This window comes from Oryza brachyantha, chromosome 3 (assembly GCF_000231095.2).
Source record: "Oryza brachyantha chromosome 3, ObraRS2, whole genome shotgun sequence".
NCBI lineage: Eukaryota > Viridiplantae > Streptophyta > Magnoliopsida > Poales > Poaceae > Oryza > Oryza brachyantha.
This window is the reverse complement of record NC_023165.2, coordinates 19,774,684-19,797,865: the sequence shown is the minus strand read 5'-3', so window position 1 is coordinate 19,797,865 and position 23,182 is coordinate 19,774,684. Positions and strand designations below refer to the sequence as shown.

General features: G+C 39.8%; 2 protein-coding genes across 2 annotated transcripts; both read right to left on the bottom strand.

The window, feature by feature from the left end:
* Positions 1–218: 218 nt before the first annotated feature.
* Positions 219–2,051, bottom strand: LOC102718071 (protein JINGUBANG-like). Its single transcript, XM_040521782.1, has one exon. The coding sequence runs from the start codon at positions 2,049–2,051 to the stop codon at positions 579–581; it is 1,473 nt and encodes a 490-aa protein (XP_040377716.1). The 3' UTR covers positions 219–578.
* Positions 2,052–18,720: 16,669 nt separating this feature from the next.
* Positions 18,721–20,844, bottom strand: LOC102717786 (protein CUP-SHAPED COTYLEDON 2-like). The gene is made up of 3 exons (XM_040522609.1): positions 20,579–20,844; positions 19,190–19,836; positions 18,721–19,156 (listed from the first exon to the last, which is right to left on the bottom strand). The coding sequence occupies exons 1-3, from the start codon at positions 20,730–20,732 to the stop codon at positions 18,965–18,967; spliced, it is 993 nt and encodes a 330-aa protein (XP_040378543.1). The 5' UTR covers positions 20,733–20,844; the 3' UTR covers positions 18,721–18,964.
* Positions 20,845–23,182: the final 2,338 nt, after the last annotated feature.

Genomic DNA, 23,182 nt, shown 5'->3' with positions numbered 1-23,182 from the left:
ACGTTTGATCATTCGATTTATTTAAAAAATTATATAACTATTAATTAATTTTCTATGATTTAATTTATTACTAATGAGAATTTTAAATAATCTGACATATTTGAAAAAAAAATAAAAAAGATAAATAGTTAGACCCCGTAAAAAAAAAGAGAGCGGAACATGACTTTTTTGGTTACTGATGACAAGTAAACAAATTATTATATTAAGAGTGAGGATTATACTTGTCAGTAGAACTGAACTATTATGCATATGTACATTTTATATATACAAAGTGTTAAAAACACTACCAAAATTAACAAAACAAAGTCATTCACAACCCTTCATTTTTTTTTTGCTTCTTTCCAACATTTGGATTGGATTTTGACGTGGCCGGCACATCACTCGCGGTCAACCAACCGCCCACTTCCTCCCCATCAGTCGCCCATTCCCCAGGAATACGCATCTACGTACAGACACCGTATATTTGTACGTATATTTACACTCTGCTACAGTACACGTGCGAGCAGCACATTGTTCTTGCATGCACGCACGTTGTTTGCTACCTTTAGTTATATTTTAGCTTCGCCGCCGGCCGCCGGTCACGCAGCTGCCACGCTGTTCAGCTCCGACGACGACGACGGCGTCTGGTACGCCGCCGGCCACGCCGTCGCCGGCGTCCGGTCTGATCTGTTCCAGACATGCGGCGACGCCGCCGTCCGGGGAGGCGGCGTTGATGGTGATGCAGGTCGTCGCTCTCGCTCTGCCGACGCCGGAGAGGTTGTAGCTTCGTCGTCGGAGACGGAGAGTCGCCACACCTTGACCAACCCGTCGAGGCTGCCGCTGTACACCACGAACCGCCGCTCGCCGTTGGAGCTGGACGTGTCCTCCTCGTCCATGGCCACGCACTTGACGGGGCCCGTGTGCCCGGCGAGCACGGCGAGCCGGTGGTGCTCGGCGCCGTCGCGCCGCCACACGCAGAGCGTCCGGTCTGCCGAGCCGCTCACGACGACGTTCCCGGCAACCGCGAGGCACATCACTGCCATCCTGTGGCCCTTGAGCGCGCCCCCGTACCTCGCCTCGCCGTCGATCCAGTGCCAGTAGGTCACCGCCCCGTCCGACGAGCCGACGTACACGACGCGGTCCTCGGCAGAGACGGCGATCGCGGTGACCGCGCTCTCGTCCTTCCGGAGCACCGTCTCCAGCACATGCCTTGTCGCCTCGCCGGCGGCCTCCTCCCGCCGCCACACCTTGACGGTGCCGTCCGCCGAGCCGGTGAACACGAGGTTGTCGAACCCGGCGGCGGCGACGGTGTTGACGGCGTCGTCGTGCGCGGGCACCGACTCGAGGCACTTGGAGTCCGAGACGCGCCACACCTTGAAGGTCCTGTCCCAGGAGCCGGAGTAGAGCAGCCCGGCGCCCTCGTCGAGGCTGAGGCACGACACAGCGTCGGAGTGCCGGAGCCACACCTCGCGGCGCCGCGCCCGCCGCCGGGTGTCGACGTAGCTGGACGGGTTGACGGAGCTCTTGATATAGTCAGCGAGCCTGGGGAGCGACCCGACGCGGCGGTGCACGGCGGGGTCGTCCACGTCGGCGCGCCACACCCGGACCTTCCCGTCCTGGTGCCCAGTGAAGATGCGGCCGTCGTCCGCAACGACGATGGCCTTAACCAGCCCGCTCCCAGTCCTAAACCCGGCGAGCTCGCGCCGGTCCCGCCACACCCGCACGTTCTCGGAGTCCGTGCCGGTGTAGAGCACGTCCCCCGCCGCCGCCAGCGAGTACACGTGGCCGTCCTCCTTGACCAGCGACGCGATGAGCCCGGTGGAGGTCGCCCCCGCCGCAGCGCCAAGCCCCGGCAGGTGCGCCCAGGGCGACTTGGGCGGCGTCGACGCGCTGCACCGCGACGGCGAGGAGGCCGCGGACCCGCCGCCGCCATCAGTCGTCTGCCAGGACGACGTGCTGCACCCGTCGTCGTCGGAGGCAGAGGAGGAGGAGGACGAGAACGCCGCCGCCGCCTGCTCGGCGCGGAGCAAGTGGATGAGCTTCCTGTGGCCGCCGCCGCCGCCGCTGCCCATGGCGCGCGCGCCCACTGTTGGTGACGCGATCTTGGTCGGCCGGCCAACAAGCGGAGCCTTTAATTAAGGCGGCGATGGTGGTGGTGGGAAGGATGACCTGAGTCGCAAGGAAGGCGAGGCGAAAGGGAGGAGGAGGTGGAGGAGGCAGGGCGCATCGCTTGCGAGGTGGGAATTGGATGGAAGCTGAGGCGGAGGAGGAAGACGAGACGCTGGCCGGTATATATAGGCGTGGACTGCGCGGGAGTGGTGTGCGGCAGTGGGATGCCGTGGGAGGCAGGACGCCGCGACATGTGGCATGAGTCAGCAAACAATCAATTAATTGGGGTTTTTTATTGTGCTTTATTAATCTCTTGGGTTGTTTTAATTGAGAAACTTTATGTATTTCTGGCACTTTGGGCTGGTGTTTGATCACCCAACCTGGGACACGCGGCAGGGGGTGGGGTATGGTCTGTATTGGGGATTGCAGAGTATAATTTGGTTCCTTCTCACACGGAGTCATGAGCTATGAAAATTACGACCTATTGGTTTCGAAGAAAAAACGAAAGTATTGGACTTATAAAAGAACTACTAGTTCTAATTTATCTATAGTCAATTTAATAGTTAATTTATATAATAGTCACCTACATAACATAGGCTACCTTGTCCCACATGTCATACACATATTATGTCTTGTAGTTCATGTTACGGCTGGCTATAAATCTGTAGCTCATTGTTTTTCTCTCTCTTCTTTTCTCTTTAAATATGTTTATAGTTATCTTATAGTCTGCTATTGTACCTGCCCTAAGGATTGAGTTGCTTTAAAAGTTATTCGGTTAGTAGGAATTTATAAAAAAATAAAGAAAATTTTAAAACATAGAAAATGTTCCGCCCATCCAAACCTGAAAAAAAAATTCATATGAATTAATATTGATATATACGACTCTTCCTTCACCTTTTTTTATTCCCATGTGTTGAAATTCCTCAAGCATGTATAAATGGATTCATATGTTAATATATGGTTATAAAAAAACAGTATGGTAAAGGATCTTGTGTCTTAGAGTCCTTTACAAGACTATCCTCAATGTATAAATGTTTATTTTACATAATTTGAACTTATGGATTATTCCATCGTATATATTGAGGTCGGTGTAGCCTATACTAGCTAAAATAAACTGGTCTTAGCTCTATTCAGCAAAAGAAAAAAAAAGGTGGTTAGAGCGTCTATTTCAATTTAATTGAAACTCCGCCAAACCCCATAATGTAGGGATTTTAATTCCATATTTTCTATAATTTAACTAGCCTTTTATTTTATTTTAATTCACGGCCAACGGCCTACACAAAAATTTTGACAACAAATTGTGAAATAACATGAAAACATTATAGGACTATATTTTTCAAGACAAACGCATGATATTCTCTCATAGAATTAGCCTATGTTAGATAAGATATATACTCCCTCTAATCATAAATATTTGACATATAGACAAGATTTGATCAAAGTTTTATAATAATGGCCGTTAATTTTATGACGGGTTCATAGAATCTAGTGTGTTTACGATATTTTGATATACTACACCAGTTTCAAAATTAATATAAGCACTTTTACATGTTGTCTAAAATTTATATTGACTTGCTTCCCTCTGTCCAAATATATTTTTGGGAAATATGAATGAACATTTATATTGGAATGAAGGGAGTAATACTTATCCGAGTAGATTATGTATACTATTTTTAGATCGAGTAGTATTTGAGAACTTAATTATTGATGGTAGGATTTTTAAAAGTTTGACAGAAGCATTCCACGGGCAGACACATGCTAGGTAACAAATTCGTAAATCTCTCGTGGAAGACACACTCAACCGTGTATAATGGAGGTTCGAGTATTTTATATCAATTTCAAAATGGATTTTTTGACACAATTAACTCTTTATTTTATATTCAATCCCTTCAATAAAATCACCCGAGTCCCCTAGATGTCAACAACAGCTAGATACTTGTCTATGCCCCCAACCCTCTCTGGTACTGTTTGCACATTACTTTCTCGGATGCTTTTGCTAATTTTTGTTGAAATTGAACTACGTATCTTGTATGAAATTCCCTACAAATAAGTCGGCAGCTACTTCCCACCTCAACTAAGCAAAGGATGGATGCATGTGGTGCGGCTTGTTACGAGTGAGCCATGCAATTAATTCGAATTAAATGAAGGCTCTATAATATATTCATAGTCGGTTGGACACATGAAAAGGATTGGCCCATACATGCTTTCATACAGGGGCCCTCTTAATCCCCACAAATGGAAGGAGCTAGCTTTCATTTAACTTTGAAATTTAGTGTGAAATAAGGTGATAGATTAAAGAGTGAAGTGCACCAACGGTCCTTAAATTTGTATGTATGTGTCATCTAGGTCCCTGAACTCTCAAAATATATTTTTGGGTCCTTGAACTTGTCCGGGGGTGTCATATAGGTCCAAACGGACTCCGACCCGCTCCATCCGCTGACGTGCCATGCCACGGTGACGCCTACGAGAAGGGAGAGAAAAGAATAAGGAGGAGAGAGAGAAACTGACATGTGGGATCCACGTGACACCACCAACACGTAGGCGCTACCGTGGCATGCCACGTCAGCGGATGGTGTGGGTCGGAGTCCGTTTGGATCTATATGACATCCTCGGACAAGTTCGAGGACCCAAAAATGTATTTTGAGAGTTCAGGGACCTAGATGACACATATATACAAGTTTAGGAACCGCTGGTGCACTTCACTCTAAATTAAATGAGCATGGTTATGTATATACTCCCTCCGTCCCAAAAAAACCAACTTTTCTGTTTTTGTCAAACATGTGACCATCCGTCTTATTTAAAATAATTTCAAGAAATTTTTTAAAAAATAGTTAAACATAAAATACTATTTATGTTTTATCATCTAATAAAAATAAAATTATTAATCATAATTTTTTTTAAATAAGACGAAGAGTTAAACATTATATCTAAAAACTGAAAAGTTAATTTGTTTTGGTACCGAGGGAGTATGTGACTAATGCCCTTGTAATCATTCCACACCATATCTAGGAGTAGAAGATATATATAATAAATTGTCTTTAGTAATATAATTAATGATTTAGTTGTATAAGTATATTATATAGTATTAAGCTGTTAATCAGATTGCCTGTTAATCAAAACAATAGATATTACAATATACATTTTTCCTTTTTTTTCCCCTATCCCCTCGACCTAATAATATATCCTACTTGGCACCTACTCCTAGAAGCTGATATCACACTTATGCCTTGAGCTTTAGCATTGTTTCTTTTGCTAACGATAAAAATAAATATATTTCTGGTTACACAATATATTCATCTAAATTTGATTTTATATGTAACTATCTGTTAAGATTTTGATTGTTTTTAATATTAAGAAGTTTAAGAGTTGTTTTGTAAAATTTATGACCAATTTGAATGATGTGGTAGATTCACTACTATGACCAAGTCTACGGTCACAGACTTCTTTTAAAGGAATTTATACATGGTAATTTTACCGTAATATTAGAAAATAAAAAGATAAACTAACAACTACCGTCCATGAAAAAAAAGGTATGCTCCCATCGATCATGCACATACAAAATTACTCGCAAGTTTTCTTAACCCTAAATAGGACTTTGGGAGCAGCAGCTACTCCCTCCATCCTATAACATAATTATATAAAGTATTTCTTCATTTAAATTTGTCCCACAATATAAATAATTTTATAATTTCGAGAAAATACTTTATTTTGCATCAATCAACTTTTATACTCGTGTATTCTTTCACTATTAACTCTGTCTTATAATAAGTGTAGTTTTGTAGTTTAAATTGAACCTATAAAACTGTATATTATATGACAGAGACAATACTAACTTTTATGTAATATCAATCACTATTTTATTTTCCCAACTACCATACTTTTTACATGATTTATACTAATTGTTATTTTTATATAAAAATAGACACAATCTAGCTCCGTCCCTAAATGTTTGATGCTATTGACTTTTTTATATACTTTTAACTATTTGTCTTATTTAAATTTTTTTTATCAAATATGTAAAATTAGATATGTACATAAAAGTATATTTAACAATAAATAAAATGATATAAAATTAATTAATAATTATGTAAATATTTCAAATAAGACGAGTAGTAAAACGTGTATAAAAATTAATGACGTCAAACGTTTAGAGATAGAGAGAGTGATTAGAGATGGAGGGAGTATTACATAGGACGACGAGGCAGGTAGGTAAAGCAAGATTTGTCACGGTCTCTCTCGTGAGGTTTGCGTACTAGCTGAATCGGGTAGGAGAGACCGAGAGCCGTTGCAGGCTGGTGCTGGTCTTTGACCTTTTTTAGTATAGGTTGTACTGTTGCAGAAATATTGCGGCCCTCAGACAGGAAAGATGCAAGCACATGGGCCTGATCCCTTCTTCTTTACTGGGCATGATTGAGCAGCTAGCTAGTTTGAAAAAAAAAATTACAAAAACATTACATCAAGTTTTTGATACATATTTGAAGTATTAAACGTAATCTAGTTATAAAACAACTTTCAGATTTCGGCTAGAAACCACGAGACGAATCTTTTGTCTAATTAATCTGTTATTAGCGCATGTTAGTTACTGTAGCACTTATGGCTAATCATTTCCTAATTAGGCTCAAAAGATTCGTCTCACGATTTTTCCCATAACTGTGTAATTAGTTTTAATGTTCATATAAATTTAATGCTTTATTTAGATATTCAAAGATTCGATGTGATGTTTTTACGAAAAGTTTTTAGAAACTAAACAGGGGTAGCGGTACACCGTATATTTGTGGAGTGCCCGCTATGTTATCAATCATTTTATATTTAAATATTTATTTATTTTATCTTTATCTATTCCTTATTTTATATAATCTTCTTATTTAGTAAAAGAATATTTAAGTTAATTTTTAACTAAATTATTTTTTACAACGTTAGAAATACACATATATCAAGGCGAGGAGTTCTAAGTAGTATATGGCGTGGCTAGCAGACCCAAAACCCTCCGCGGTAGCATGATGCTACTGCATGGAGAGTTACAGTGCCGTAAATTTAAGATGTCTCGTAATAGTTGGATTGGAACGGAACTGAAGGCTGAGATTTAGTGCCACAATATTTGCTATAGTAATTAATAACACTTTAGATTTATTGTATCTGCCGTATTTATTCACAGTTTAACAGACGTAAACAATAATTCGCTGCAATACTGCAGTGGAACCGGGCCTTGGCTAGGTAGCTAGAGCTGGTCTCGATCGTGGTCGTGGGCACACGCGTACAAGCATGCGCGGGCGCGACGGCGGCTCAACTCAACAAAACGCGCGTACGTGTATGTTGATATATCCAGCGGCGCGCGTACGTTGTCGATCCATGCATCCATCACAGTCGCCGTTGCTTCGTCGTTTTACATATAATGCAAATTAATTAAAGCACGTACGTTAAGGTTTCCACGGATAGAACATATATACGTGATGATTTATATATCTATACTATTATAAAAAGTGGTAATGATTCTGTCAAAAGTTTTGGTCCATCGTGGGCCCAGAGCCTTGGCTGGCCCACACGCCAGCGACGCTCGCGCGCCTTAGCTGCATGCGTCGAACCAGCTTCCACCGTGTGTCCACGAAAAGCAGAGCGCGCGCGTTCTCTCCAGCTCGGGCCCGCCTGCCAGCGTCGGGTGCGCGCGTGCTTCCTCCCGTGCCGTTAATCGATCTGCATCTCGTGCATGCATTGAGTGGGCCCAGCCGAACCAGACCGAGGCCTCCTCGTCTGCAGGCCGCAGATGCATGCAACCTGCATGCAGTTTGCATCCAAATTTTCTCCAAATTCGTGTGAACTTATATCTTAAATTAATAAACGATGTATTTTTAGCAAAAAAAATTTATAAAAAAATTACTTTAAAATATTATATCAATCTATTTTTTATAATTTTTATAGATAATAATTAATTAATGACATGTTAATTCCCTATAACGTTTTCCGTGCCGGTTATTTATCCCAACCAACAAATCGGCCTTACTGTAGCTTTTAGTTTGTTTTTAATAGATGATACCATTGATTTTTTTGAATTGTTTTTAATAGAAAATATAAAATCAAATCCAAATCATATAAAACCTCTACTCCAATTTAAGCGATGAGGAGATCATTTCTAATTATATATAATTAAAATTATCTGGACCCGTTGTAACGCATGGACAATTTTTCTAGTATATATATATATATATATACACAGAGAGAGAGAGAGAGCGCTTCTTCTTCTCGTCTCTCCTACGCATGTGTGCATATATAGCTCGGCCCGATCACAATTAATTAATGCCAGTTTCAACTTAATTTTATCGAACAAGCTAGACACGGTGGTATGGATATCGATCGTATCACAAGCGTACGCGCGTACATTTTATTTTGGACAGTACGTACGAGATTTAAGAATTTAGTTAAACAAAGACGAGCTAAAATTTTATACCCTCTCCGTTTTTTTATTTGACGCTATTAACTTTTGGGTTTACGTTTGATCATTTGTTTTATTCTAAAATTTTATATAATTACTAGTTATTTTATTATGATTTGATTTATTGGTAAACAAACTTTAAGCATTAAGCATGACTTATAATCTTACATATTTATGAAATTAATTTAAATAGACAAAATATTAAACGTAAATCCAGCTACTTTACGTAAAGAGAACGGAGAGAGAGTAGATTATAAGCTAAAAATAAAATTAGTTGGTATATCCATATGCCTTAATCTACTGTTACCACTAATATACCAGAGATAAGCAGTTACTTAAGGTAATCATCATCGATATGCATGATTCGCAAAGCTAACCCAGCCGCCAATCTGACCTGTGGGCCAGTCATGTTAATTATTTCTACTTATTTATATCTAATTAATCTAAGTTACTCCGTCAGCAGTATATATATGCGCGTATAAGTGATGAATTCGCCGTGTATATAATGGGCGGTGTTAATTTGCACGTACGACGTACGTGGCAGGATCGCGACGTACGGCAGGGCACATTTGCGAACGTACGTACGTGACCGCTGGATCGTTTTGCCGCACCTGTGGCCGTAGCGCGTAGGCCGGCCGCCCGGCCTCTCGATCTTACCCTGCTACTGCTACCTTACCACCGCCTACGCACGCACGCCCCGCTGCATACGGCAATTTCTACGGCGTCATGTACGTACGCGTGCAATAACTATCTATCTATCTTCGTGTAGGTTTTGCAAGTTCTAGCTAGAATATTCCAGGTTTGTGAAATTAACCAAATTTATTTCTATGCCAATAGGAGAAGCATATAACATCTGAAGCAAAATCTTCGGCTCACGTATTTGTGCAAAAAGGGATATACTGATACGTACACAATATATTGTTCACACAATTCCATGTTAGGCTTAGGGACGGTAATGAGTCCAAGTTTTTCTATACAAAATTAATTTATAGATTATGGTCTAAAATATGATAGGCTAAAATTCTATATTTTTTTTAAGTTAACAATATTCAAGTATTCAGCGTGGTTATGAAAATACTCAGAGCTCAGAGGCCTTGACCCATTATTAGTCCTAGTTATATACCTTGGGATAATGGGATGCATGGGCTGCTCAGCATGCAGCGTGTGTGCGCTTTGGTGCGAACAACACTCCGTACTTTCTCAAAACAATGCATGATAATAAGAGCAAGTATAATATAGCAGGTTGTAAGCTGGCTAAATATTTATGTGAACAAGAGAGTAGAAGTAATATTATATTCAGCTTCGATATCAGAACTAAAAAACTACGTGAGAGATATATGAGTCCTACATTAATAATAAAGAGCTAACTATTATATGGATGTGCTAATAGAAAATTACAAAGAGGCTAGCTTATATCCAGCTTGTTGGTTACTATTTATTATCCTTCTCTAATGGTCAGGTCGCTAGCTAGCTCTCACGCGCTGCTGTCGATCGCTAGAGCTTAGCTCGTTAATTGAGCACCTCCCACGATTTAATTAGCGAGCTACTAGTAGTAGCTTCATTAGCTGTTCTCTGAGAAAACAACGACAAATGAAAAACGCCAGTAGTAGCAGTAGCAAGCACATATATCTACTGCTATAAAAGAGAAAGGGAGCAGTGGTGATGGTCAATCTGTTATCTATCTCACTATTAACCCTTCTTGTTTTCTTAAAGAGTAATTTTACAATCCAACAAAAATAGTAAAAAGTATCTCGAGGTACTGGTATCTCGCGGTACTAAATCATTTCTGATTGTTGGATCTAACAGCGCACATCCTACTCAACTAGATCCAATGGTGAGAAATGATTTGGCACCTCGAGATACTGGTACCTCGAGGTAATTTTTATTGGACTGGAGCAAATCTCTTTTTTAAAAGAAAAAATAACTTAGACATATATATCAAACCATTTTATCAACTCTACTTTAATAATATATTAATGATATTTTTAATAAGATTTGTAATATACTAGTAAGCTAATAATGTATATAATTAATCGAGCGTTTGAGAACAACAAATGAAAAATGATCAGGTATCAAACGCTCGATTAATTAGGCTTTTTCCCTTTTAGATTAGACAGTCGATGGAATCACTGATATATATGGTCACCGTTTGTGAGCTAGCAGGCCCGTGACCGTTTCCCCGGTCGAATGCACGTAGGAGACGACGCCACCTGGGGCCGTGGCCGTTGGGAAACGTACGTACGTAACACCTGCCACGTCTGTCACTCTCCTAGCTTGTTACTTTTCTTCTTCAATTATGTTGCTTTTTCATTTGTTCCAGCGTGAGGGAGAGAGACTGGTCACCCGGAGGACGGCCAACACGTTGGCATCCAGCCTAACTACCTAGGTTGATCACGCTTATAAGTTAGAATTTATATTTTCATCCTTAAATTTGAAGATAATTTTAAGAATTTTTATCATTATTTTTTTTCATAACTTTTAGATCGTTATGAACACATAGAAGTATTATTTATAAATTATTTTCTGTTATAAATATGTCATTTGACATTTTTATTGCAAACGAAAAAGATGACCGGAAGCCGTGCAGCAAACGCTTTTGTTGCTTGGGTGCACGTACGTGGCCGTTTCACGTGCCGGGCGGTACACCGTCACGGTGTACGTACCTGCATCCAACCGCGCATATCGTGCACGTCCGTACGGCAAGAGGCGAGCCCTAGCTAGGTGTTCATCGTTTCTACTCTTCCACGTTAAGGCCATGGTCGTTTCGTTTATGATAAATACTCATATGAACTAAAGTTATGTTAGCAATTAAAAATAATTTATGGACAGATTTTTTTATATACTGTTTTCATCGTTGTAAAAATAAATACATGATGTAATTAAAATAAACCGCAAAGGAATTCTAAAATCGACTCTGCAATTGAACTTTTAAAATTTCAATTTTGGTACGTACTACCAGCTGCCTGCCTAGCTAGCCTACGTGGTAAGGAGAAAATTAATAATACACCGTAGCAGACAGGATCATACTCTTTTCACAGCTAGAGTAACAAGCATAATAAGGAATTGCAAGTACGCAATGCATGTACATTATTTAATATGAAAAACGTGACGTCAAGAAGACGAACGTTCCTTTCCTCCTAGATACTTACTCCCTTCGATTTTTTTGACTCCTTGTTTTATCAAAAAAATTATATAATTATTGACTAATTTATTATGATTTAGTTTATTATTAAAGTAACTTTAAGTATGATTTATAATTTTACATATTTAGATAAATTTTTTAAATAAAACAAATAGTCAAACGTAAATTAAAAATTCAATGGCGTAAAAAAACCAGGAGTAGTAACCAAGAAATTGATCTCAAGCTTACCCACGACCACTTTAATTGTCTCTGGTATAATTGTCAATAGTTTAAACTTTAACCCCAAAATAGTTTTTCAGAAGATTTAGAATTTCAAAATATATTTATCTCCAATAGGTAATTGGAATTTGATTCTCTAAACTTAAAAGTGGGCTACCTTGAAAACTACCCATTGTCTCCCACCTCCTCATGACCGCCCATTTTTCCTCTTTTCTTCCTCTAGCCGCACCACCACTTTTCTCTCTATGTGCTGGCGGGAGGCACATGAGCTCATTGACTAGCAGCTCGACCATCTTCTAATATTGACCTTTCCCCGTTGTAGCAAAAATAGCAGATATTGGGTTTTCAATTGTTGGGTTTGTGTGCAAACTCTATTATACTGGAGACAAATTTTTAGTAAAGAATACCCATTTTTTTTTGAATCAGGTGGAATTTAGGGCGACTGTTGACCAGGGGCAGAACAGGAGTTTTCTAAACGTAGGACTTAAATGATAGAGTATAAATTATGTGGATAAATCTTTGCTAAAATTTAATACAATCCTAATGTAATTTTTAGCCAAGCATGGGGCTTAAGCCCAAGCCGCCCCATGCCTCGTTCGGATTGGGATCCTTCTGCAGTTAACTTTCCTCTGTAACCGCCACTAACATGTGGGCCCAGGAGGTGCTGGGCCCACACGTCAGAGACGATGTTCTCTGCAGTCGACTGCAGAGAATCCGATTCTGCCCGTTCCACCTCTACTGTTGACCATGCTCTTAACCAATAACCATGCGGTTTTATAGTCAGAATATCGGAAGATCCATATGCAAGAACAAGTTCGATCTACACGAGGAGCAATAAAATTAAGAAGCTTCTTTCATAATAAAAAATAAGAAGAAATTTAACTAAGCGTGTCCGTGTGTCGTGGTCTGCTGTTTTTATTATCCATACATAATTTGATTGTTCATGTTTGTCCAGTGGTATTATATAGTTGAAGGGATATATTACAAAATCAAAATCAAATATATATGGTTTTGCTATTAGTTCTAGAAGCTATGTGTCTGCGAGATAATAAACATCTGGGGGCAGAGTAGTATTAATCCGGTAGTTTTTACTCTTTTAGCCGGTAAACGTGTCGGCTGTTTTGCAACGTGCACAATTTATTTGCACTATACAGAAAAACGTGTTGAGCAAAGCTTCTCTGCCAAATTAAGTTACCTAATTAATTACCGCGCGACCACACGCAAAGTAAACAATCAAAAAGTTTTGGGGGAGAAAAGAAAAGATCGAGATTGATTGCGTGCGTGCACAAAATTTGCCACAATAAAATATCCTAGGTAGGTCTAAAGCGCAAGCTTTTACGATTTAATTAGCCAAATCCTGGGAACGATATCCAAGCAGATCTGCAACAATTCCGATTATATATTCCCGTCGTATTTTTATTTAACACAGTATCTTTTAGAGTTATATTTAACCCTTCGTCTTATTTAAAAAATAATATAATTATTAATTATTTTATTAGGATAAAATTCATTATTATAATATAACTTATAATTTTTGGTAAAATTCTGAATAAAATGAACAGTCAAAGTCAAAAATATCAAATAAAAACCGAGTGGAGTATATATCATCAGCTAATCATAGGAGCTAGAGTGTATGTAACTCTCTCGTTTTGTATAAGTTAAACAAAAACAAATCAAACAGAAGCGAGATCGAATTTGCGATAACATATTTAAAACCGTGCAAGATACGATCAAAAGATCTCGGAGGATCTCTCCATCGCCAGCTAATTAGTAATCAGATCTCACGACGTAAGCCCGTATATATATATCGTATGACATGTATACAAAAACCACTATTTGAAAAAATCGACGATCATCTTTTGCAAACGTATGGATCGCTACGTCGCATTTGTCAATTAACAGGAGACATGAACGTGATCTTGGTGCAATTGCAGCGTAATAATATAAATATATTCGATCTGCGTTTGAGCTGAGACGATCGAGCCAACGTTCGACTCGAAATTTTAGTTTAATTACTACCTCTGTCCTAAATATTTGACACCGTTAATTTTTTTATAAACATTTGACTATTTATCTTATTTAATTTTTTTTCAAATATGTAAAGATATATATATATAAGTATATTTAATAATAAATAAAATGATATAAAAATAATTAATAATTATATAAATTTTTTGAATAAGATGAATAATTAAACGTAATACAAACAAACATTTTAGGTAGGACGCAGTATTTTGGAACGGATATATTCGTGTCGTTTGCTGGAACGCGAAGCAGCTGTAAAGGGTATATTTATTAGAAAAAAAATTAGCAGATCATATCAATCGAGTAGCAGATACTACTGTTGCCGCCATCTAGGTTGCACAGCAGCAGCAAACAGAAAAAAAAAGCGGCAATTTTAAAAGTGGAAGAGAGGATTAGAGATAAGAGAGCGACTAATTTAAAAGTAAAGTACTCAGACGTACAGATATATATATATATATATATATATATATATATATATATATATATATATATATATATGAATATGATCCGTCGACGTCGTGTTTAACTACGACTTGATAGTGGTTTATTACTATATGGTAACTGTCATTGTAAGCGTCTACCAGGTGTGTCACGAGGCACACTCATTTGTCGCCAAACTAGGAGACTGAGGCTGCACACGTGTACTCGCCCTGGTGAAGTAGATTAGTGTACGTAAAGTGCGTCCATGATTTTTTTTCTCTGGTCATAAAGTGCTTCATTATCTATGTTTTTCGGTTTATACTCTAATCATTTCTTAGGCATGGTATGTTTACAACTGGTAATATGTTTGTTTATTTTAGGACAAAGAGATTATTTTTGAGCAATTGAACTAGTCTATTTAAATATAAACATATTTTTTTTGCTTCTTTAAAAAGAAATAGTGGTGATGATTAGCTTGAATCTTCACCTCTTACCATCAACTCTTTTTTTTAAATGAAAGCAACGAAGTGAACAGAAGGGCACATATTAGCCAGACCATCAACTCTCTACTTCTATGGAAAAAAGACTAGGAGGCCAAATGATCTACGTGTCAGTAACAAATATATATAATATTACACAATAATAATGTATTACTAATACTTTTATTTAATTAAAACCGCATTATAAAGCAGATGTAATATGATAGTGATACATAACTTTTGCTTTGTTTTCATTAAAGATAATCATTGTTTATATTAAATGACTAATCTCAATGTTATATTTTCCCCGTTTTGTCTGTTTGATACCATTGTTTTTTTAATTTATGCTTGATTATTCATGTTATGGTAAGAAATGACATATATAATTATCTGCCACACCTAGCCCCCTTGGTACCATTCAAATGGCCATGAGGTGTCTAGAAAATAAAAGAGCTGTCTAAAAAATAATGATATTATTGTAGGTGGCCCTAAAAGGCCCATATTGAAAAATCAATTTTCGCATGTAGGCCTCTTAATGACCCATCCTCAATAATCAAAATTTAAAATAATACATGCCCACACCTGACTTTTTATATGAAGTTGGGTAAAGATAAACTTTATATGAATTGTTATTCAATGAGATCTATAACTTCATAGTTGGCAATGTTTTATTTGAGATTTTCCACATGCATAATATTCATTATGACATGTCATTTTTTTTAAAAAAATCTGCGATCTACATTTGAAATGACCTTCAATAAAGATGTAATCTATATGTGGAGCTCAACCAAATCTTCAACTTTGTAGTTGATTAGTTTTATTTAATATCACTTATGAAAATTACATGTTTAGAAGATAGTACGAAGTCAAAATAATAGCATCTTATTTTCCAAACAATAAATTCTTTATAGTGTAGTATTAAGGATGAGTGTGTGTGAATACGAGCTTTGTGTTTGAATCTTAAAAACAACACATGTCCATACGATGATTAAAAAAAAAGACCTTTATCACATACATAAAAGCTAGGTGGGCCGCCAAACTGTCGGGGTAAATAAGTTTTGACCATATAAAAAACATTCTTAGATAGATTTTTCTGGTTGTTTTGAATTAAGACCTTTTTGTGAGAATTATATCACTTTTACATTACACTAGTAAAAACACGTACATCAGAAACTAGTCCTCCATTTTACGCTAAAAAAACACCAACAAGAACTAGTCCATCACTGTTGGTTCCCGATGATTCAGAGTGGTCACCCAAACTATGATAGATATGAACCAGCAGTTGTAGCTAGGCTGCGTTCGGCACTTCTTCTCCTAATACCAGATTCCCTAGTTTTTACGTGTACGCTTCCCAAACTACTAAATAATATATTTTTTATAAAAAATTTTCTATAGTAAAGTTGCTCTAAAAAATCATATTTATTTATTTTATATTTTTAATAATTAATTAATCATGCACTAATCTATTAGTGTGTTTTTCGCGCCAGATAACTAACCCCTCCCTTCCACCTCACCTAAAACAGCCCTAGTATATATATATAATCTAATGATAATATGACATAATTATATATCCATACTTCATTAGACCTCCCTATACCAAGAATATATATACTCTTGCACTGAATAGCTGTATATGGTGCGAGAAGAAAGGTGGAATATATATAGGGTGGCATGTGTAGAGGACCATCCCGAAAGGTGTTGAGTTACGGCCGGAACAATTTTTGTTAGGAGCTTTTGCAAATTTGTAACTGTTTTTTGATGCCATTCAAATGACGGTTCCGATAGAAATTTTGTAACTTTTCAGTTATAGTTATGCAATAATGACTCAAACCAATGACAAATTACCAAATGGCCCTTTGTTAAATTCGTGCACACGTCTCCCGAATAGCTAATCGGTGTATTAATTTTTTGCAAAAGTTTTTTATAGGAAAGTTGTTTTAAAAAAATCATATTAATCTATTTGATTTTTTATAATTAATAATTAATTAATCATGTGCTAATCTATTACTACTTTTTTCGTACCAGATAAGTTAACTTATCACCCCTTTTACCGAACGTGACCCAAGTAGACTTTAAAATCAGCTGCTTACTCCATTTTTTTTATTAGATGTCGTTAACTTTTATATCTACGTTTGAATATTCGTCTTATTCAAAATCTTGTGCAAATATGCAATATTATAGCCCATGTTTAAAGTCTCTTTAGCAATAAATTAAATCATTACAAAATAATTAATATTTATATTTATTTAAATAAGGTGAATGGTGGTCAAATAAAAAAAATGAGGAAGTTGTAACCAACTTAATTGGAGAAAATGTAGGGTGATGGGCCGGCCCACTCGATGGAAGGATCGATCTGATGCAATCCAGCCCAGAAGCCACGGGATTCCACGATCGTTGGCCGCCGCTGCGTGCATTCAGCATTTCAGCTATCGAGTTTTTCACCTACTTCCCTACTCTTTTCAATTAATATATTCGTCATTTTAACAAGGGAGAGCTACTGAAAAGGAACAATCCTCAAAATTTCATTGAACTGCCCCCTCTTATAATTCACGTTGGTTTTATTGTGTTATGATCCAAATCCCATAGAAAAGCCGACTTCGATGGAGTGAAACGAAGGCCCGTCGCCGGAAGACTATATTTTAGGGTTTCACCATATATATATACCTGTTGTAAGCCGCTGTATAGTGTTGTAACCTCATCTCGAAATAGTGAAGATATTTTGCTGGTTTTTCTCTTCTATTTTAGAAGGGTTTTCTACGTTAAATCTCGTGTCTTCAGTGATTAATCTGCTGTGTTCATCGTTTATTTGCTCGTCATTTCCTAACAGGTTTGAGATCCCCGTCAGTTACCGCCGCTCGTTCCCTTTGCTGGCTCTGTTCTCATATATTGTATGACCTAGCTAGCAAACGATCTTGGTTAACATGGTATCAAACAGGCCTTTTTTTCTTCTTATTCTTGGTGACACAATCAGCTCATCTTTTGTATCTTTCTTTTTGCTGAAAAATCATGCGGCCCCGTGCCCCATGAGACGAATACAGCAACATATCTTCTGACAAGTCCAATGTCCGTGAGTGGAGAGTGACTACTACACTTAACGACATGCTACGTACGTGTTATGAGTGAGGATACCACATTATCTTATCGGGACTAGCTAACTACTGCTGCTCTCGGTCTATTATCACTCATATGAACGTGTGTGGGGTACGTATGCGCCCACAAGAACGGGCTAGCAACATGGAAAACACATGATAGTTATGAAAAAACTACAATAGGGGGCTATATCAAATCAAGGCAATTATGAGGGGATATTTGCAACAAATCGATTTTTTTTTTGGAAATTTCCCTTTTATGATATGCACCAAATTATATTATTATCATAATTAATTAAATCCTAACAATTTTCCCATTGCTAGCATTTGAATGCCTTATGAGGAGTCGTGGTACTTGGTATCATCTCCATCTTTTCGGTTTTACTTATGCTTATAAGCTGAAATTCAAATTTTTAACTTTAAATTTGAGGTTAATTTGGTGTTTTTTTCACCCAAGTTTATTTTTCAGCATTTGCTTCTTTTAAGAATACATATTACATATATGAAAGTGCTATTCATAATTATTTTATTTACAAATATGCCGTTTGATTTTTTATGAAAAAGCCAAACAATCATATGATCAAGCGTAGAAGAAAACACATCACTAAAAATGTTTAGAATATGACAGTGACAAGTATTTTGGAAAAACATAAATGGTAAAATAACAAGTTAATTGGAAAAAAAATAGGAGAACAATAGTTTCATAGGCGCTGGGAGCACGTTAAAATGTGTTGCTTTCGTCGTCGGTGACAACACTATACTTTCGTTTTGATTAATTACTGAAAAATTATATTTCTACACGGATTATGATACACAAATCAACACTCCGCTACTACACGTACAGTTAAAAAAAAATTCACTTTGTCTTTCAAGGTTTTTGACACTATGGGTTTCATGTCCCATTAATTTCGTCTGCCTAATTAACGCAACAATATATTCCCCTAAGAACTGTACTGTGTACATATCTTGGATGACGACCACATTAATTCTCCATCTGGTATATATATATTTAGTACAATATAACGACGTAATACGTGTAGAGTTTGCTTAGTTATCCGATGCGATGTCGATGCGTTCAGAAGGCTCTCCATGTGGCGTCGTCCATGTCCAGGTGCGCCGCCTGCTCGCCGCACTCCATGTCCACCTTGGCCGACAGCGCGCCGCCAAACAACGCATCGGCTCCGACGTTCGCCAGAGAGACGCCCACGTCCCGCGCCTGGCTGCACCCGGCGCCGAACGGCAGCGCCACCGCCGCCCTGTGCGCAGCCTGCGCCGCCGCCGCCCCGGGGTTCGCGTTCGCCGCGAAGACGGTGCCCAGCAGCCCCTGCGCCGGCCACGGGAGCATGGCCGCCGCGCCCGCCTGGTTGGCCGCCGCCTGCAGCCAGCTCATGTACGCGCCGACGTCCAGCCTGTGCGCGCCGAAGCTCTCGCCGCCGCCGCCGCCGCCATGGCAGAGCGGCGCAGCGTTGGCCGACGACGCGAAGCCGCCAAGGATGGAGGAGACGTCGAGCTCCCCGAGGTCGCCGAGCGACGACGAGCCACCCGCATGGCCTCCGCCGCCGCCGCACGGGGAACCATCGTCCACGAGGTGGTGCTCGGCGCCGTCGTCGTCGTGCGCCATCGGCGGGCGGATCTTGAGGAGCTGGCACTTCTTGAAGACGCGGCAGACGACCCACTCGTCCTTGGAGGGCTTGTAGGGGAACTTGGTCTGCAGCCTGTACTCGTGCATGACCCAGCTGGTCTTGGCGCCCTTGGGCGCCCTCCCGCGGTAGAACACCAGCGTCTTCTTCATCCCCACCAGCATCCCGCCATGGAAGATCTCCTTGTCCTTCCCGGTCGTCTTCCAGTAGCCCGACTCCGTGGCGCGGTTCGTCCTGATCCCCGTCGGGTACTTCCGGTCCCGCATGCTGAAGAAGTACCACTCCTTCTCCCCCATGCTTGCCTTGCCTGCTTCCCATCCATCCATATGTATGTTAGAACTTCTGATCCATTCGTTCATTATTTTGACATTTTTGTAGGTGTACAATGTGGCGTAGAGGGGCCTTTTATCATCTTGAAAAATAATTTGAGATATCAAAAATTTCAGTGTAAAGTTCTGGTAACTCGATATACATTATAACTCAAGATATTAAATTTTTACACTGAAAAATTAATGTGATATTTTAAGATATTTTTAAACTATGTTACAAAAGCTCGGTGGAGATGGATATATGCATGCATGTAGTGATCACTGATAAGTGGTCACAAATAGATCGAACTATATATAATGTAAGTGCACGTGTAGTAATTTAGCTTAAAGTTTCGGTTGGAACTTTGCTAGGTGCCGGTGCAATGCAAATTCTCACCAAATCAGAAAGGAACTAGTCTATAAAAGAAAAGGTTTAAGCGAAGAAAGTTTGGATTAAAGAGAATTATTGAACAAGTCTTCTACTTTCTATAAAAGCAGGGCCTTTGGCGTTTATTAAAAAAAAATTGATTGAATCGGTCCGAGAGGGGAAGAAAACTTTTTCCACGTACATTTTCCAGAAAATTAACTTGAAGATCAAAGGGTGATCAATGGAAGACCACATGAATTATCCCCGAATCAAAGTTATACACGGTCAGTTTAGTTCAATGCCTCGCTTCAAAAAAAAGATGAGTTTGATGCCATAACTGTAGCTGCGAGATCGATGAAATTAAGACGACTTACTGGGGAGATCCCATGGCTCGCACTTGTTGAGATCGACGTCGGCAATGGCGCGGGTGGCGAAGGCGAAGTCGGAGACCTTGCGGGTGAGGTAGTACGTGACCAGCTCCTCGTCCGTCGGGTGGAACCTGAACCCCGGCGGCAGGCCCTCCTCCATCAGGCCGGCCTCCGTTCGCTCTATCTTCTCCTCGATCGCCGGCCGGCAGTCCTTCCGGCGAGCCCACTCGCACACACAGCTGGCTACTGATCCTCAGTAGCAGCGAGCGAGCTAGCAGCTACCACACACAAATGGCCATGGCAGAGGCAGCTGGTGCCGCTATATATACCGCTCGCTCCAGTACTCCACTACTCCTCGACGTACAGCATTGTGTGCGTAAAGACAAGGCCGACACATAAATAATTAGGTTGATGAGTGGCAGCGCATGCTCGTCTTCTTCCTCAGACAATCATCTTCTTCTAGATCGGATGGAGCCACTAGCCGCGAGCTAGTGGGGTTTATCTCCGATTTTTTTTTTATCCAGGTCGCAACAACCACGGCCGCGAGAGCGACGCGCGTACGGGGAAAGGAATATCGCCGGCGACGGCGACAGCTAGGGGAAGACGACGACGACGACGGCGACGGCGACGTGTGCATGGATTCTTCTTCTTGAATGAGCCACACGTACGCACGCTCGATTCGATCGAAGGAACGTCGACGCGCGCGCGCAGCTGCACGCCGGGCAAGCTCAGCTCGACCATTTCAAATTCCAGCCAAACTCCAACCACTTCCCAACCACTGGCACAGTGAAAGGAACGGCGACCCGGCACTGGCCAGCTAGCTAGCTCGATCGATCGCCACACACGCGCGCGGCCATCCAGATTCCAGAGCTAATAGCTCTGCCATGGCTAGCTGGCTCCTTTAACAGCAGCAATTAGTTACCGGTAATACTTAATCAGATAGTGTTAGTTAATTATGCTGCTACTGCTTGCTATTCTCTGCTACTAAAGTGGATAAGATAATGTATGCGTATAGCTAGCTAGCTACAGCATCATTTGGGCTAGCTAGTTCTCCCAAATATGAGAGCAAGTTCGATAGTATAGTCAACTACTGGCTCTAATTCATTTATAGTCAATATATGGTCCTATATGTCATACACATATTTTATCTTAAGACTCGTGTACAGCTGGCTACTAATTAGTAGCTCACCTCTCTTCTCTCTTCCATCTTATTCCTTTAAAATATGCTTATAGCTGACTTATACCTGCTCTGATCACCTACCTGGCAGCGGCGGAGATGCTTCGAGGAAGAGGTTTTAAGCTACAATTTATTGTCCGTAATAGCCTAAATTCAGTTTAAAACAATAAATGTTTGCACCCTATATTTTCTTCTGCATCCGTTCGATCCTAGAATAGAACTGGTCTTAATTTCTCTTGCGATTGATGGATCGATGTGTCGGCTGAGACCGAGTGAGAAAAGTCAAGGGCTGGCTAGCTGAGCTCGATGGCACGTGTGAAAAGGACAGATGATATACCGTACGGTATCGTCCTAGCTGATTATAATCAAATAGGGTTGTTGCAGTGCATATTTGGGCCGCCTCTGGTGGCGGCATATATTCTCCATCGACCGTGCAGGTTTGATTTTGTGCGCTCGCTGATCCGCTGCTGTCTTAATAATTATAATTTGCATGCACTTACCTCCGTCGATTGGGCCCATCGGTCCAATCGTCGGAATGACACCGTACACAGCAGTACGTTACTACGTACGAACGTGTACACCCAACAAAGTGAAATCGACTTTTTAATACTATTTACTCGATATGTTTCATATGACAGAACTTTTTAGCTTTAGCACCAATATAATATAATATGAATTTAGACAATACTAGAAAGTCTTACGAAACTGAGACAGTATTTTCCAAGATAGCATTATTTTTGCTCTATCTTATTTGTGCGAAATAAGTTTACTTTTGAGTGATTATTGCATCAGAATTTGTGAAAGTACGTAGTGAATAAATATATTGGGAGTAGTTAAAATGGAGATTAATTGTATTAAGATGTGACAAAATAGAGGGTATTATAGTCTTATCATTTGTATAGGTATGTGTGGGGATGGGTGAAAAGTAAAGTTATTTTGACACATAGAGTATGCACATTCAATAATGGTTATTTAGCGATGTCTTGTTGGTTTGTTGGCCAGCGAGGAAAAGTGAAACTTGAAAAGTAGTGATGGTATACTATCACTCGACGGGATCATCAATATATATACGTCTCAATCTTTCTATATCCTCTCTTAGACTCATACCCTTCACCCTCCTCATTAATGGGCTTGTCTACCGATCTAAAGCGAGTCGAAAGATCTCCTAGGAGGGCTCTAGATCTAGATGCTAGGCGATGGCAACCTAGTTAGACATTTAATTATTTGCCACTTGCTACAATAGCTTATTTAAGGATTTGTCACTCAATGTGTCTACGATATATGACTACAATATACATATGTCGTAGACATATAGATTAAGTGTCACTTTCAAGAGTGGTAATCATTAAATATCCTAACCTAGTTAGGAACTTTAATTTTGATTTTTTTACAACCTTTTGGCACCATATTTGTGTCTCTCAGTCCTTTATATT

Coding starts and splice junctions, on each gene's coding strand:
- LOC102718071 (XM_040521782.1), bottom strand. CDS start 2,051: ATGGGCAGCGGCGGCGGCGGCGGCCACAGGAAGCTCATCCACTTGCTC.
- LOC102717786 (XM_040522609.1), bottom strand. CDS start 20,732: ATGGAGGAGGGCCTGCCGCCGGGGTTCAGGTTCCACCCGACGGACGAG. Junction 19,837..20,578: donor CGAGCCATGGGATCTCCCCA/GTAAGTCGTCTT, acceptor GATGGGAAGCAG/GCAAGGCAAGCATGGGGGAG. Junction 19,157..19,189: donor TGCTGGGCACCGTCTTCGCG/GCGAACGCGAAC, acceptor GCGGCGGCGCAG/GCTGCGCACAGGGCGGCGGT.